This window comes from Palaemon carinicauda, chromosome 31, assembly GCF_036898095.1.
Source record: "Palaemon carinicauda isolate YSFRI2023 chromosome 31, ASM3689809v2, whole genome shotgun sequence".
NCBI classification, from domain to species: Eukaryota; Metazoa; Arthropoda; class Malacostraca; order Decapoda; family Palaemonidae; genus Palaemon; species Palaemon carinicauda.
The window spans coordinates 13,073,694-13,091,928 of NC_090755.1; the positions used below are offsets into that span (position 1 = coordinate 13,073,694).

At 40.3% G+C, this 18,235-nt stretch overlaps 1 protein-coding gene across 3 annotated transcripts in view; it reads right to left on the reverse strand.

The window, feature by feature from the left end:
* Window positions 1–8,632: 8,632 nt before the first annotated feature.
* LOC137624304 (2-(3-amino-3-carboxypropyl)histidine synthase subunit 1) overlaps window positions 8,633–18,235 on the reverse strand; it is a 372,750-nt gene continuing 363,147 nt past the window's right edge. The window contains exons 1-4 of one of the 3 annotated variants that reach the window (XM_068354889.1): window positions 15,290–15,325; window positions 9,483–10,252; window positions 9,178–9,343; window positions 8,633–8,987 (exon numbers count right to left, since the gene is read on the reverse strand). In XM_068354889.1, coding sequence (XP_068210990.1) covers window positions 8,643–8,987; window positions 9,178–9,343; window positions 9,483–10,252; window positions 15,290–15,310 — 1,302 coding nt within the window. In that variant the 5' untranslated portion in view covers window positions 15,311–15,325 and the 3' untranslated portion in view covers window positions 8,633–8,642. Of the gene's footprint in view, window positions 8,988–9,177; window positions 9,344–9,482; window positions 10,253–13,118; window positions 13,225–15,289; window positions 15,326–18,235 lie in introns of those variants that run through there. The other 2 variants (XM_068354890.1, XM_068354891.1) reach the window with 2 other exon arrangements.

The window sequence follows — 18,235 nt, forward strand, 5'->3', positions numbered from 1 at the left end:
GTGTTGTCAGAGTCCACCTCCACCACCTTGTTAAGCTGGAGGGACTTGAAGTTTATCAAGGCCAGAAGAACCGCCAACAACTCCTTGCAATTGATGTGAAGTGTCCTTTGCTCCTGATTCCATGTTCCCGAGCATTCCTGTCCGTCCAAAGTCGCACCCCAGCCCGTGTCTGATGCGTCCGAGAGGAGACGGCGGTCGGGTTTCTGAACAGCCAAAGGTAGACTTCCTTGAGAAGAAAGCTGTTCTTACACCACGCGAGAGAAGACCTCCTCTCTTCGGAAACAGGAACTGAGACCGTCTCTAGCGTCATGTCCTTTATCCAGTGAGCAGCTAGATGATACTGAAGGGGGGGGAGGTGGAGTCTCCCTAACACGATGAACAGGGCCAGCGATGAAAGTGTCCCTGTTAGACTCATCCACTACCTGACTGAGCATCGGTTCCTTCTCAGCATGCTCTGGATGCATTCTAGGGCTTGGAAGATCCTTGGGGCCGACGGAAAAGCCCGAAAAGCTCGACTCTGAAGATCCATACCCAGGTAGACAATGGTCTGGGATGGGACGAGCTGAGACTCCTCAAAATTGACCAGGAGGCCCAGTTCCTTGGTCAGATCCATAGTCCATCTGAGAATCTCCAGACAGCGACGACTTGTGGGAGCTCTTAAAAGCCAGTCGTCTGACGGAGCCGGACACAAGATCATGGTACTGCTGCACAGTCTGTGAACTGTCAACCATGGGGAAGCGAGGAAGTACAGTGACAACCCGAAGCTGTCTAGACTGTCTGGGTCGTACAGACAACTCCTTATCGGGTTGCTGAGGTTGCCGCACTGCGTCACAACAAGTCACTTCTGCTGGTTGTTGAACGTCTTCCCAGTGACACACTGACTCCGTAAACAAAAAATCCTCTAACAAGGACTAAGCTTGGACTGCATGTCTTGCAACACAGCTCAAGGTCTATGGGAGCAGGTGTGGTAACAGACGGGGTTAGCGACTGAAGTGGAACCATTACCTTCCCTGGAAGCATGTTATGCTTAAATAAAAGTCCATAGGAGGCTACGCAGCTAAAGGCTCCTCTCCAAATGACAGAGTCCTCAAGGGAATATCAGAAGGAGGGAGAAAAGCACTTTCTCATTTACAGGGACCATATCCGAGAAAAGCTAAGTTCTCTCAGTGAGGGTTTCACTGGTGCAAAAGCAGCAGACTAGAAGGCAACGTTATGAAACTGCTTGACAGTCTAGTGAGTTGGCAACAACCAAAGATGTGTGACTGAGAAGCATGCGGTAAGGTATGCAGAGCATGCTGTATGCAGAGCATGCTGTATGTAGAGCATGCTGTAAGGTAAGCAGAGCATGTTGCATGGCGTGTAACATTTCTCAGAAATTCCATGACCAGTGCTAGATTGAGTAATATCGCATTACTGTCCATTGAAAGTGCACGTGCCGAGGGAATTGATTTAGACTGTTTTGTTGATGAATTTGATAGCCGGCATGATAATCGTAGAATTAAGCTGCACTAAATATACGTACTATAATCTACTTCACCTCAGGAAAGGGAAACTCGCCCTGTTGGCAACACTGCATTACTTCATGCATGCTTGCATGGGGTTTTAATATCAACATAATATTTACATTCCATTCATAACTCATGATTCATTTTTGTTTTGAAGATATTTTTGCCATATTTGCGATTTTGTTAAAAATATATTGCAAGGAATACATATATATTTTTTTATATAAGTAAAACGAATAACCTCCATTATCATAATGTTTGTGTAGGCATACATGTATATGATTACAAATGCAAGTTATGAAAGTAATGAGGTGTTATTATTGTCATTTGTTATTTCAAAGTTGAATGGGAAGAGGCTCAAGTTGAGGAGAAAGTGGCAGATGCATGCGTTGAGGTGGCTGACTCATAGCATGAGGTTCCTGCCTCAAGAGTTGCGCTTGCCTCAAGGGTTGAGGTGGCTGCGCAGAGAGAGGCTCTTGACTCACGAGTTAAGGTTCTTGAGGTGTGAGCTGCGAGAGTTGAGGTAGCGGCTGCGCAGAACGCAGTTCCTGTCTCACGAGTTGAGGTTCCTGAGGAGCTAGCCTCAAGAGTTGAGGCTCTCGCCTTGAGGAAAGTTGAGGTAGCAGCTGCGAGAGCTGAGGTGGCTGCCTCAAGGATGGTAGAGGTTGTCGTACCTCAAGAGGTTGTTGCCTCGAAGATGGTCTAACTGCAAGAAAATCTTGCCTCAAGGCATAAGACTCCTGCTCCCATTGTTGAGGTTGCCTTAAGGAAGGTTGAGGTTGCTGCACAACGCTGGTAACTGGCAACTCCGAACGCGGTAAGGTAGCTTGAGGAACCTCAACTTCGTACGCCTGGCAGACTGGACTGCGGTGAGGCGGAGCGCTCGCAGGAGGTGTAACCTTCTCAGCCTGAAACTCACGCATTAAGACCGCAAGCTGCGACTGCATGGACTGCAGCAAAGTCATCTTGGGATCAACAGACGATAAGGTCTGTTGAGGCAAAGCCTTAACAGAAGATGAGGTCTGTTGAGGCATCGCCTTACCTCTCTTAGGAGGTGTGCAGTCACCTGATGACTGCGGAGAGTCAGAGCTAACCCAATGACTGCATCCGGGTTGTTGAACTCTAGAGGTCTGGACTTTACGTTTAAGAGGTCTTGAGACCTGAGTCCAGCGTTTTCTCCCCGAAATTTCTTCTGCAGACGAGCAAAATAAGGGCTCAATCGTCTGCGGGTGGGAGTGACGGTCTCTGTAAGACACGCCCGCAACCACCGAGGATACTTCTGTGCGCCGATCAAGGCCTGCCGAACCCTTTTGCCCTTCGACATTGCTTCTCCCCTGGGCTTGGGAGCTTGCAAGAGGTCCCGGACTGGGAGGACGACTGGCACGCACAGAAGTACCCTCACGCACAACACTGACACACTTTGCGCTAATCACTTATCACTTTTGATTTTCTGTTTGCACTTATTTCACTGAACTCGAAACTTTAAGTGGTTTGTACCTGAAACACGCAATTCTATCCTTCCTTAAAAGTTAGTAATTGCGAAAACAGAATTACAATGTAACAGAAAAATCTAATGAAAGATAAATAATTCAGTGGCTGGAAAGAGACTAAACACTAGAGCAAATAAACTACGTTTAAAATCTCTCACCGCATAAAGCTTGAGAACAAGAATAAAACTCTAGAAACGTTTACCTTCTTCCCCTAAAGAGACTAGGGAGAAGAGCAAAAACGATAACAACGTTACTCGCTTGAACGAAACGTTTATCCAGCTCTCTCTCCCTCCGTCTCTATCTCTCTCTCTCTCTCTCTCTTGACTTAGAACCTGAGAGAAGAGCCCAATCATATATATCGTTAAAACATATTATTGTTAAAGGAAAAAAACTGAAATATTTCCCAAATAAAAAGTTCCTTTATTAGAATTAAAACCATTAAGCTAAGAAAGAATGAACAAAACGCTAGAAACGGTTACTCTTACTGCAACGTGACACCGTGAAAATTCTCTCTCTATCGTAACGATAGAGCGCAAGTTGAACGTTCTGAACGTCAACAACTGCAGAGACAAAACAAAACGTTAGTTCAACTTTGAAAACAGTACGAGACTATCAAAGAAATTCTTTCAAAAACATTAAAATAGCATAATATGTTAACAGGTAAAACCGAAATGACGGGCTCAATGTTAATAAACTTCGGTACCAAGAAAAGACCGCCTACTATTAGGAAAGGTCGAATATAAACAAATATAAAAATTAATTTTAATAAGTTTATAATAAAAGGAAGTTAATCGAAGAGGCCTATAAAAGGCGGAGAGATATAAAATAAATCTATAACTTTTGTTAAGCAAAATTAAGAAAGAGAGCCTATACTCTCTTAGACACCAACACTTCCGTCTAAGGGAAGGGTCGGCCATTTAAAAGTGAAAGAGAGTTCATACTCTCTTCGTCACCATAATTAATCAAATTAATTCCAAAAGCTAGCTAAGCTAATGATAAAACTTCCTGAATAGCGAAAGCTAAACTCTAGAGCAAATACATCACCAAATCGTGAGCAAAAAACTCCAGAATCAACAGCGTATCCATGTAGGTCTAGCCGGAGGCACGACAGAGGAAAAATTGAGGTGGTGTCAACAAGAAGTACTGCAGTACCTGGCCACAGGTGGCGCTTGTGAGTACACCCCCCTCTTGTATAGCGATCGCTGGCGTATCCCTTCCGTAGAATTCTGTCGGGCAACGGAGTTGACAGCTACATGATTATCGGGTAAGATTAATATTGAAAAAATTTTTTTTTCAGTATTCTGTGATCCATGCTCGTATAAATTTTATATATTACTGCATGGGTGTATATTATGTTTTCTGAATTTTTTTCATCATTCTGTAATCCATGCTCATATAAATTTGATAAATTAATACTGTATGGGTGTATAACTTTGATAAATACTGTATGGGTTTTTTTATATGGCAGATTTTTTTTCAGTATTCTGTGATCTATGCTTGTATAAATATGATAAATTAATACTGTATGGGTGTATATTCTATTTTAAGATTTTTTTTCATTTCTTTTTAGTATACTGTGATCCATGCTCCAATAACTTTGATAAATTAATTTTAAGTTAGACTTGAATGATTTCAAGATATGTCCACCATTTGTTTTTGTCCTGTAAATATGTCTTGAGCCCACTTATTCAGTAGAGGACTTCTCGTCATTTATGTCGATGTTTGTTTACGTAGACGAGTAGAACTTCTTAAGGCCATTTGTGTCTTGTTAACCTGTGTCTAGTCATGAACACATCTTTGTGTTTCGTACAAAAATAAATACAGACCAATGACACGAGTAGATGTTTGCTAATCATGCAGCGATGTTTTAAGTTTCCAAGTTCCTTCTGAAAAGGCGTGGTGATTTTATCAGCTTTTGTTTCGACCTGAATTTACCGATTGTACACTTAAGTGTTGGATTTCATTATTGAACCCGATTATTGTATAGTTCTTTACAAATATAATTCTTTTATGATTTTCATTTATAGGGCTAAAATTTGCACATTTTACTCTTGAATATTTTATGCACAAATAGAAATACTTTATTACTCTAATCTATTTGTTAATAATTTATAATAGAGTTGTTCTGGCGTAGATACAAACCCTCCGCTATTTATAGGGGTATACTTTCGGCGTAGCTGAAAGTATACCCCTATAAATAGCTCCAGGTTTGCAGACTAAGAAAAATACAAATTACTTACAAATTTGTTATTTTTAAGCATAAATTTTTCTCAAGTAAAAGAAAGAATTTAACTAAAGGCTGAGATTATGGCTTCATTTATTTAACCGTTAACAAGTTACGTTTGTCGACTGATACGTCAAGCATGTTGGTAACAGAGCTATTCAGTATTTACAGAAAGATTGATTACTCTAGAAACTAGTCTATAAAGTGTCTTTTAAATCAGAGCATTTTTCACTTGAGCCATTTCTTAAAAATTAACTTCTTTTATGAAATTTTCACTGGTTGTGAGCTTAACCTAACTATTGACATCCATAGAAAACAATGTAAAAACGACAATCGGAAACTCATTTTTGTTTGTATAATTGTACATACTTCAAGATAAGAAGTGCAAATTTAGGAGTCATTAACATTCTTGGTGCTATTAAAAAGAACAAAAAATAACTTTATATATAAAAATATATTAATTTTCCTTTTATATTTTCATCAATGAAAAACTTCTGGCAATGTAGATCTAATCCTTTTGTAACTATTTTCTTACACTTTAGTTTACATATCTTTTAGACAATTTTTGTGAATTTCTGTAACTTCAATTGGAAAACGCTTTATCTAAATGTACAGATTGTAAAAATTAACCTTGGAACAATAAGACAAGTGTGTGATGAGTTGATTGTTAATTTTAATTTTTTTAATTATTTTGAGATGTATTTGTATGTCTCTAATAATAAACGTAAAAACACTAATTTATTGTTTTTGGACCTTTGTGCATTTGAATTATTAACCCTCAACACCAATACATTACTGTAAATTCATACAAAAATACACAGTACACAGGAAAGGTATGAGTGAAAATCAAACATATATGTCATGTGTTCCCGCAATATTGCTCTTCACAATATAGTACTTGAAATGCTAAGTACATTATTTCATCCATAGTACACTGTACAGTCAACCATGACTATATGATTTTAGGTGAAAGGATCAGTCTGTAAGAAAAAAGCAAATAATAAATACTGACTAATGGATGGGTGTTTATTCCCCTATTCGAGATCCAGTGTAACAAGAATGTTGCGGTGTAGTGTAGCTTGAAAGCATTACAGTAATGTGGTAGATCAAGCGTGTAATATTACAATTGCTCTGGAAAGAAGAAACATAAGTCATTCTACCTTCCCATAGTTAAGATACTTCCTGTCCTGTATGGAAGCTAGCTGACTACATAACTTCTAGAGGTGCTACTGCATGGACAGGAACAAAAAGTGTTGAAGACTAGCGGGTAAACTCCTTAATGAGATGGCTGAGAGGGTTGTTTGGCTCTAACAAATTCTTTCATCACCTGTCTGACAGCAGATTCTTTTGGAGTCTAAATGGAATCGATACCCCTGACTTTGTGACCTCTAGTTCAAGCTGGTACCTAGACACCCTCAAAGAGTATGCTCTTGATTGTCTCTGGAACCAGAGCTAAGAGACTAACATTCAGGTCTGCGAAATCGGGTCCTCTTCAAATAGAACTACCAAGTCCTCTTAGGACACAAAAGCATATATTATCAGTTACCACCAGACACATCGCTGAGAGACGGGATATGTCTCAAAATTGGGGTAATGTCTACAGATTCTGGGTTTTGGTTATGAACTTGGGCACAAAAACTAAGAGACCTCCTTCCAACCCTCAACATGGGTTACTCCATAAAAAAGACTGCAACTTGCTGAATCTCTTTGCTTATGATACGACTGGCAAAAGACAGACTTGACAGTCTGATCTCTGTCTGATGAACTTCTCAAAGGCTCATACGGGATATGTGTACAGCCTTGAGAACAAGGGTCGCGTCTGACTCCGGTTGCCTGAAGTCCCAGGATGGGCAAGACTGCACAAAAGCTCCTCGCGAACATAAACAACTCCCATGAGAAGGAAAAGTCTATATCCTTCAGTCAAAAGACCATCCTTAAAGCTGAGAGACAGCTTTTACAGCAGCGACAAAGTGGTATTTGCTGTGGAGGAAGTCGACAATTTGCACTAGAGATGCTCCAACTGGAGAAGTGCCCTTTCTACAACACCAATACAATACCAATATAACTAGTAGATAGTTATAGAGGACTATTGCAAGTAACCCGGACATCTGTGCAGACTTTGTGAAAACAATTTCGGTTGGAACAGATGCTGATGGTACAGTATCTAATCATAAATTGCAAACGATTTCATTGATTGGTCGTTCGATTGAAAGAGAAGGGGGTTAGTTCTTTCAAGATCACAACTAGCAGTATTAACATATTGGGAAGCCACTCAGCATATGGCCATCTAGGAGCAACTAGGGTCATTCTGACGCCTAGCAGGATCAACAGTGAATTGGGCCAAGGAACACTCGTACTTAGGATTCTCTAATTCTGTGGGTACCTATGGGGCAAAATAATCTTGAGTACCCTTGTACCTTATATGGTTAATAAGTTTGTCAGGCTGTTCCAGATATCTACTTCCCTGCAGAATATAATCTTGAGTACCCTTGTACCTTATATGGTTAATAAGTTTGTAAGGCTGTTCCAGATATCTACTTCCCTGCAGAAAACAAGCAGTCTAAACCAAGAACAGAACCTACAAACTAATCACTGGCTGAGAACGGACCAGGCCGGCAGTCATCAGGATGAGAAAGATCTCTTGCAATGAAAATGAAAAGAAAATTTCTCCAGGACCAAAGAGGAAATGGGTTTAACCTGTACAGCATTGAAGTATGGAAGCTCCAGAGTCCCTCCCGGCTGTCATCACTCGAGTGTCCGTCCTCTGTGTTCCTTGTGTCAGTCCAGCATGGTTTTCATTCCCCTTTCTACAAGACAGACCTCTCACGCATATGAACAACTCCTTTATTATATGGGCTGCCAATGGAAGAGCCCGTGTCCCACTCGTGTGGGGCAATCTTATCGCTTCGCATCGCTGGTTTAGCCATAAGATTCAATGACTAATTACGCTAGTATTCCTACTTCGTTTTGTTATTAGCACAAAGCCAATAGCAACCGTTCAAACTGAAAAGCATGACAAAAAAATTAAATTGCCTTGGAAAGGATGAAATGGTATGGCCGTACTCGTTCCTGAGGACAAAACCAAGAGCCTTTAACAAAAGTGGGGGGTGTTCTACTAGCCTGCACTCCCCACCTGTAGTTAGTTACCTCATTAACGAATTCAAAGTTCTTTCAGTTCTGCCAAACACATTCCCATATTTTGAAGGATAAAAGGTTTGTATACCCGTAGGAACAACTAGATTGTAAACACACACGCCTTGCTTTTGGAACCAAACTAAGCAAAATTTAAATAAGTATAGAGGACTACCAGCACATTTTTAGAGCCATCATACAACAGCCTAGAAAATTTGCCTAGAACAAGGTATAAAAAAAAAAAAATTACCTGGTACTGTACTCTTAATGAAACAGCTGTAGTCTTCTGGATCAAACTTTAATGTTCGATGGACACTTTGGCCCTTTACATCCAGTTTTCCTTGTCAATCCACACGGACAGGGTGGCTTGTGATTTGGCGTCCACTCTCCTAAACTTTCATTTGCATAGAAGTCCATAGGATAATTCTTGACGTGCCACTCGGCGTGTTTAAGGGCTACGGTTGCTTCGTACGGAGTGAGCAGCGGTTTCGAGAAGGATGCACCCCAGTCAATGGAGAGTCTTGGACAAGCCACTTGAACCCAAACTTCCACGTCGTTCATTGCGTTCAGCTTTGCAGGAAAGATCTCCGATAGCAGCACGATAACAAAGTCTTTTCCGGCAGCTTCTAGCTGTTTCTGTAAACAAAAAATCCATTGAATACTTATCCAAAATTTGAGGAAAACTAGTTTCACAATTACATCCTCAATAGTAAAACACAAATCAACGAATACATAAAAGAAATTTTATCCTGCTTGTAAAAATTCAGTCTTGGTTTTCATGCTACAAAACAAATTATGGGATGGCAAGACACTGATCAAAACTTACTTGTAGATTCTCCATGACTTTAGTATTTCCTTGTCTGCCAAGGGTTCCTAGTATTAGGCCCCACTTACTGGCCTCGCTTGCCTTATCGATAGCCTTTTTCCTAATAGTCTTCATGAGAGGCTGATCGTAATATTCCCGAGAGAGAACTTTAGAGTATGGGTTATATCTGAAAGACAGTTTTAATAATTAAAAAATTAGGAAAATAGAGCATAAAAGTTTGCCTTGCAAAAGGTTATGATGTACAGAGTGAAGATACATAACATTAGACACTTGAGAACTGAATTACATAAGGGTACAGTACTTACAAATATGTTGGAATATCAGGATTTGAAATCATGATCGACTCCAAATGGAAGCGACCATCGCCGAGGGCAATGATTGTATGCCCTTCTGGTACGGGAGGCGATGTACAACCGAGCACTTCTCCTGGTGAGAGGGGTCGACACTGGGGCACACAAACCGTATAGCCACAACTTTTCAAGTCCTGGGCCACTTTTTGTAAAGAACTAACAAACTGGATAATGGACACTAATGCTAAAGGAACGTCAGTGGTAAAAACAGCTTTGATGCTATCGAGAAGGTGGACGTTATCAAACTGAATGTCGACAAATACGTAAAGACAAGGAATGGAGCTTGTTTGGTCTATTGGAACCAGACAGGAATGCCCATAGTGAACCATAAAGTCGGCCCCAACAGCACGAGCAGTAAAGTCATCTACACAGCACGCACCGTACGTAACATCTCCCATTATGGTTGTCTCAGCACCTGTCCAGGATTCAATGATATCTGCAATTGTTGTTGCAAACAGTAATAACCCTTCTGGGAACTGAAGGGCCACGTGTTTAGAATTGGCTTGTCGAGCCCTCCAGATTGTCTTGGGAATTTCGAAATTATAATTTTTCGGTAGCACATCCATGGCCATCTTAAGTTTGGGATCATTTTCAATCTCTGCAGGAATCCCTCTGACAACATGACTTGCTGGACGGAACACTTTTTTCTCCTTTTTCGTTGCAACTACCACCTCTTTACCAGAGGTTTCTTCAGCAGGCTCTTCCATTGCCAGACACTTTTTAACCTGAAAAAGAAATATATATCTTAGCATTTCATAACATTAGGTAAATTTCATCATTATGTAACATTTTACAAGAGCTGTATTTTGCTTGACTACTACATAACAGTTTTACATACCCGCTGATGTGTGTTAAAGTAAAATAAAGTTTCCTTTATGAAAATTAGAGGCTGTAATGTGAACAGCGATTTACGAAGAAACTATTTAGCCATGGTAAGCACCTCATCTAGGAGAAAGACACTCCAAAATCAAACCATTGTTCTCTGGTCTTGGGTAGTGCCATAGCCTCTGTACTATGGTCTTCCACTGTCTTGGGTTAGAGTTCTCTTGCTTGAGGGTACACTCGGGCACACTATTCTATCTAATTTCTCTTCCTCTTGTTTTGTTAAAGTTTTTATATAGGAAATATTCATTTTAATGTTACTTTTCTTAAAATAGTTTATTTTTCCTTGTTTCCTTTCCTCAATGGGCTATTAGCCACCAACCCTAAATGCCCATTTGGGGTAACACAACAAGCAATAGAACACATTCTAGGAGAGTTCCCACTGGGCCCTCATTGCTCAGATCAAGACCTCAGAGAGGCAAACAACATCGCCCTCCTCTGGGCTCGAAATTGGCACAGTAAGAAATAATGTTTGTGCCATCCAACTTCAGGGCCCAGCACTGGGTTACATAGCATAAATTCAAATCCAGAGTATAAACGACGCATCACTTACGATAGCATTCATACTTTAGCATTAAAGCTTCCAAAATATTAACCAATATGCAACATGCAGGGATGCTCCCTAACCTAACCTTCCCTATGGTCGACTGATAAGTGGAAGGTTAGGCCCCCATAACCTCACATAGTATGCCATAACTCGTAAGACTGAAACATAGGATGCATCCTAACCTAAAGTTCTTATACACACTTATCTTTCAGCCTCCCACGCAAGAGAAAATTCTAAAGATGCATGTATATGTTGGAATATGAACACGACACTCGATAATTTTCATGATAAAAGCTTACCTTAATGAGAGGTGATTTTTTGCATACTGCTAGCCAAGTATATGACAAAAAGCCTCATTTACAGAGATATTTCTTAACCAAACATATCCCATCTAACCGACTTAGGGGGCCACGTCATTACCTAGTTAGGAGGATTTTACCAATCTGAACCCCCTTTCTCTAACCTGACCTTGTAAAAGCCCCCTAAAATGTTTTATAAAATTATATAACAGGGCAATAAATGGTTGTAGAAAAGAAGACTGTTTTTAAATATATTTTTGTGATGTACCAGTCTAATTGTATATCTATATTAAAATTTTTAAACATTATTGTTTCCGGCAGTCATCAATATAAAAAACATGCCATAAAAAAAAAAGTTACCGTAATCAAAACTGAATAATAGTAAAGAAACATGGTCAAAACACTGGAGATTTTGTATGTCAGGACTTCCAGATGCATAAAAAACTTATTCGCAATGAAACATTATCTCATTGCTTCTATTTTCTGGCAAGTGGAACATGTTTTGCTATGTGCGTTAGCCCTGTGGGCTGGTATTTTGGAATTGATTATCAATTAAAGAAACTTAGCAAAGGAGTGAATACACACTTAACAAAGGGGGGAGTTGTAGCTTCGCGCTCCAGCCTCTGTACGAACATGGACTTGGCTTTCATTTCCCGTTATCAAACTAAATGTATCAAACACATGTTTCTACCCTTAATTTTCATTGTTAACATGATAAATAAAATAGCTATAATGACATTGTATATTCCAATATTGAACACAAATACCAAAGAGGTTTAGAGTATAAACTTACGACAGAAGCACCACTTATCAGTATTGAAGCCTTTATGTATCAGCAGCCAGTTCTTCACACAAGAACACCATCTAACCTAAACTTCCCCACCTAACCTAACCTACATGCCGTATGCTTTCCTAATTATTTAACAGGGGGCTAATGCCCACCTGCGATGGCCCTTACACTGCTGTATTCTTAGTCGGCCGTAACATACATAAAAGATGGCCACTATCATACATAGAGGGTGGAAGGAAGCTCCTGTGGCATGTTTTAAGATGTAAAAAGCAACAAAATGGAAATTTTTCATCAAAATCTGTAGCTTTGTTAATAGAGATATTTGCCAGTCGTGTAAGGGATTCAGAATAGCGTATTTGCACAGATCTATTCAATTATGGGAGTTCCAATGTCCTAACTAATATAGTATTGATTTGTTCTATAATGAAATCAAATGTTTACACACCTCAGACCTTAACCTAGAAAACGCTGTTCCGCATCTCTCGTAGTGAAAAATACCTACTCATCAATTAGGGCAGTTTAATTTGTGAGAGCGGGTAAATGGTACCAACTGCCTAAGTGAACATGCAGAAATGCTTTCAGCCTTGAGAAAATTTATTTTTTAGTAATTTAATTTGTAAACAATACTTCAAATAAGGCATTTCAAAATCTTTCGTTAATAATTTTGAGACAGTAGAAAGTTAGGTTATGATTGCCAGGTGACCAATTGTAGGTCCAAGATTGGTTGGAATCAGCTTCAAATACAAATAAAGGTATTTCATAGTGTAGTATGCATAATTGGTAACCACAGCTTGATTTGGGATTTCATTAAATGAAAGAAGTCTGTTATTCAAGTAAAAACTTCCAGGAAATACATTTTTTACCGAAATCACAAATAATCGATGTTAAATTTCGGGAAATTTTGTATCTTCAAGAGTAGTTTAACACGTATTAAATGCGCACTGTTGTAGGCATTTTCCCCAAAAAAATATGAAGCCCAAGTAATAAAACATTGCAGGACAGCCTATTCCATCCTGCACTAAGAAAAATGCAATCCGCAACAAAATTAACATGCAAAAAAATAAAGGAATTACCAATTGAAATGATGAAGACAGGTCGTCACAGAGAACAGTCAGAACACATGTTAAAAGATTAAGAAGAAGAAGAAGAAAACATTTGTAAACAAAATAGACATAAAAAGTTTACTAGATCGCAAACAATTTGTTGGGGTGCATTAATATTGGAATACGATATTATTATTATTATTATTATTATTATTATTATTATTATTATTATTATTATTATTATTATTATTATTATTATTATTATTAGTTAAGCTACAATAACATAGCCATAAAAGGAGGATGGTATAAACACAAGGGCGCCAAGAGGGAAAATAGCCCAGTGAGAAAAGGAAAGAAGGAAACATGTAGAATAGAGTCCTTTCAATAACGTCACTGGGAATCGCCGGCGGCCATGCTGGAGGGCATACAAAGCGAAAACATGGCAGCTGCTACAGCGAATATGGACAATGAGAGCGACTTTGTCAAACAATTGTCGGGTGATGATAAGCGTTTTTACAAGCAGAAACTCGATCTAATTGATGGCCTAGATCCATACCAGATGCAGAATTCATTCAGTCAAAATATTGAGGATTTTCCCAGTATTTCATACATTGATATGGTGAACTACTTGGTACTGTCGGCCAACCCAGAACATGAGTGGGCATACATTTCCATTGAATAATCTGCTTCCCGAATTCGTTGTTTTTCCCTTTAATGTTTTTAAGTCCAAAATTAGATAAACACTGGGCCAATGAAGAGAGTGTTTATAGTTATAAAGCTAATATTGATCTTTTAGCCTAACCTTGTGTATTATAATTTTTGATTGTCAAAATGTATGTAAAAGTTTTGTATTATAATGTCAAATCTTTATCAGTTCATGCCTAAACATTGTGTTTGTATTTGGTTACAAATGCTATAATTTCTTATATACATATAAACACATGATGGACAAACTCTATTGTAATGCTCTTGGATGATCGTTTTGCCTCCTTGCAATTAAATGCGCAAGTTTAATTATTTTTTTAATGTTTCATATATAAGCTGAAGACCCCTTCGGGTTAAACCAGCTTTCATATATTATTATTATTTATAATCAATGTTTGTTCATCACATAGGCCTTTATGTCTGCACAATTTAATACGCAAATTAAAATAAATATAAATATAACTTAATTATATATAGGCATGAGCACCTTGACGAAATAGAGACCTAGGTAAGTAGCCTTTGTTAATATAGCCAATATGGGCGCTTTTAATTTTTGTTTTGAAAATCTGAGATGCCCCTTTGATGTTTAAAAATTGAGATGCCCCCTCCCCCACACACACACTACACACTGAACTGACGATGATACTTGTCAAGTCACCTATGCGATCGGATATAGCATGTTTACACAGGAATAATGATACTTTTAGGGCCTAGCCGAGACTGACCTGATATGAAATGATCAGAACAAATACGTGCGTAGGGTAGTGAGGATTCACGTAGATCAGCCCGTGATATTCTGGTCAACAACAAGTCACGTCTGCACTTGGATAATTCCTCTGTATCTTTGTCCTGATTCTGAATAACTGCCGGTATGTGGTAGAAACTCATGTCATCTCTTCGTCCTCGATTCCCACAGCCAACAATAGCGCAAAAACTGGGCATTGTGTGAATGTGAATGTGATGAAATGGCTAAATATTCAACAGTTCAACCATAGCTACTCACTGAACGCGTCTTTGTTTGCCCTCCAAGATGGCGGACCGGAAGTTTGATGACGTATATTGAAAGGACTCTATAGTGTGCCTGAGTGTACTATCAAGCAAGAGAACTCTAACCCAAGACAGTGGAAGACCATGGTACAGAGGCTATCGCACTACCCAAGACTAGAGAACAATGGTTGGATTTTTTAGTGTCCTCTTAGAAGAGTCTTCTACTCTACTAAGTGGAAAGTGGTCACTGAACAATTACACGGCAGTAGTTGACCCCTTGAGTGGAGAAGAATTTTTCTGTTAGTGTTGTCAAGTGTATGAGGACAGAGGAGAATTTGTAAAAAGCAAAAAAAAATAGAATAGGTCAGACTATTCGGTGAACTTGTAAACAAAGGAAAAATGACCCGTAAGGAGTGAGGGATCCAAGGTAGTTTTATCTGGCCAGTCAAAGGACCCAATAACAATAACTCTCAACGGGTGGCTGGTGCCCTGGCCAACCTAGTACTTACAAGAATATCTCGGAAGAACATTAAAACGAAAATCAGGAGAAAATACTGAAAATACTAATTATTGGTCTTCACATCTTGCAAAACACAGATGCTCCCTGTTATTGAATAACAAGAAGAGTTATTGTTGTGGCTGGCTCCTCTTCAGTCAAAGAACCTATGAACTCTGGGGCTGTGAGCATTAGTCTCTACCTGCGTTTTCTTCAGATTATTTTCAAATGGTAAGCATTAATACTATTTTTTTAATAGTGTATTTAAGGTTTGTCTATACACACCCACACACACACACACACACACACACACACACACACACACACACGGAATAAGACCCTCAGAAGAATTTTGGGAGTTAAATGGCAGGACAGGATTCAAATTGAAACTATAAGAGAGATTACTCAAGTGCCATATGTGGATGAGATCAGGGTGAGGGGTAGATGGAGACGGTTTGGGCATGCTTTTTGCACTCCCCAACAGATATCAGTTCACCAAACATTTAATTGGGCTCCAGAAGGCAATAGAAGAGTTGGAAGACCCAGACCTACATGGCTGAGGACTATGAAACGTTAAGTAGGAGATGATGAATGGGGGAAGTATTGATTTAAAAGCTCAAGATAGAGATGATTGGCAAAATCTAACTGAGGCCCTTTGCATTAATAGGCGTAGGAGATGATAATGTATACCCATTATATGTATATGTATATATATATATATATATATATATATATATATATATATATATATATATATACATATATATATATATATTTATTCATATATATATATGTATATATATATATATATATATATATATATATATATATATATATATATATATATATATATATCATCTATTGCTAGTCTACTGCAGAACAAAAGCCTCAGACATGTCCTTCCACTTTGTGTCTGTTTATGGTCTTTCTATTCCAGTGCATACCCGCAAATTTTCTTAGCTCGTCAATCCATCTTCTCTTCGTTTCCCTGCTTCTCTTCCAATCTCTAGGGGACCCATTCTGCTATTCATAATGTGTGTCTATCATCTGTTATTATCATTATATGACCTACTCATGTCCATTTCTTTTTCGTACGTGTTTATGTAAAAAAATGTAAGAGAAGAGAGATTGTAAAGACAGAGAGACAAGCGTCACCAAGATCAACTGATACTTTATTCGAATGTGCACGGGAGTATACTACAAGGTGCGGACGGAAAGGTAGGATGACGCTGGTGCCAAATCAGATTGAAGTACCCGCCAAAATATATGTGTTTTCTTACACTTACAAATATATGAATTATGAGTGAACAGAAGCATGTTATGAAATGATACATATGTTAAAATGTAGCTCTGGTAGAGCGGAATATATATACATGGAAAACCACAGTGTGGAGAAAAGAGAATTCAAATAAATAAGTAGTTTGTCGATTTTCTGGACGACGAAGGGATCGGTGTCCTTACAAGTACTCCCCCCCAAGACATCGGGCGGCGTAGAGGGCTGATGATCAATCTTCGTATCTTTTCGGGTGTCGGAGGGTTCCTCTTGATTTTGAACGGAGGGGCGTGCTGGCGGTCGGTGTAAGGATCTCTTCCTCTTGTCGTCGTTTGATGATTTTTCTTTCGTTGGGCGGCTTGTTTTGAGGTGGAACTCTGGATCTGCCAGGTCCGGCGGAGGCGGTGTCGCTTCCTTCGAGAAACGCTGGTTTCACGCGGTCTATTGAGACCCAGTCCTCTTGGCCATGGACGTCGAGAAGGAAGGCTTTCGTTGTCTTTTTAATTACCCGGTAGGGGCCTCGATAAGGTCTAGTCAGCGGTTGTCGATGAGCGTCGACATGGACGAAAACGTACCTGCAGTCATCCAGGCTTTTTGGCTTGAAGTGCTTGGTTCTGTCCTGGTAAGTTTTGAGAGACGGCCTGAACTTCCTGGCGATGTCCCTTAGGTGATCCAGATGCGTGTCGTCGGTTGATGAGGGAAAGAATTCGCCAGGAACTGCGAGCGCTTCCCCGTAAACCTTTTCGGCGGGCGAAGGTTCGCCGTCTGCGCGAGGGGCGGTGCGAAGGCCAAGGAGTACCCAAGGAAGTCGTGATTTCCAGTCCCCGTCGGTGCAGCTCGCCATCAGGGACGCCTTGAGGGCTCGGTGAGTTCTTTCGACCATGCCGTTTGCCGCGGGGTTGTATGCCGTGGTGCTGTGGAGCGTCATCCCCATCAGGTTCGCCAAAGCGAGCCATATTTCTGAGAGGAAAGCGGGGCCTCTGTCTGTCGTGATGTCGTCAGGAACGCCAAACCTGCTCACCCAGCTTGACAGGAGGGCTTCGGCGCATGCTTGAGTCATAGCTTCGGTCATCGGCGATGCCTCCAACCACATCGTGGAGCGATCGATGATCGTAAGCAGGTAGCGAGCAGATCCAGAAGGGGGCAATGGTCCCACGACGTCGATGTGTATATGACCGAAACGTTTTTTTGGCTGGGGAAAATCGCCTACCCCCGATTCGGTGTGACGGCTGACCTTGCTTGACTGGCAGTTGATGCATGACTTCGCCCATTCCCGGGCGTACTTTTTTATCCCTGGCCAGACAAACTTTTCAGACAGAAGGCGAGCGGTGGTGCGTCCTAAGGGGTGTGAAAGTCTATGGATGATATCGAATATTTTCCTTCTGCAGGAGGCTGGTATCCAGGGACGTGGGCGGCCCGTACTGGTGTCGCAAAGAATAGTTACTCCTGCTGGTCCGAGGGGAATCGCACTTATCTTGAGCGCGGATGGCCCCGTCAGGTGATCCTGTGCTTCTCGGTCGGTGCGTTGTTCGGTTGCGAGATTGGCGTAGTCGATTCCCAGGTGGATCGCGTCAATTTCAATCCTTGAAAGGGCGTCCGCGACTGGGTTTTTCTTTCCTGGGACGTAACGTATGGTGCTCCCAAATTCGGCGATTGATGCGAGATGACGTTGTTGTCGGGAGGACC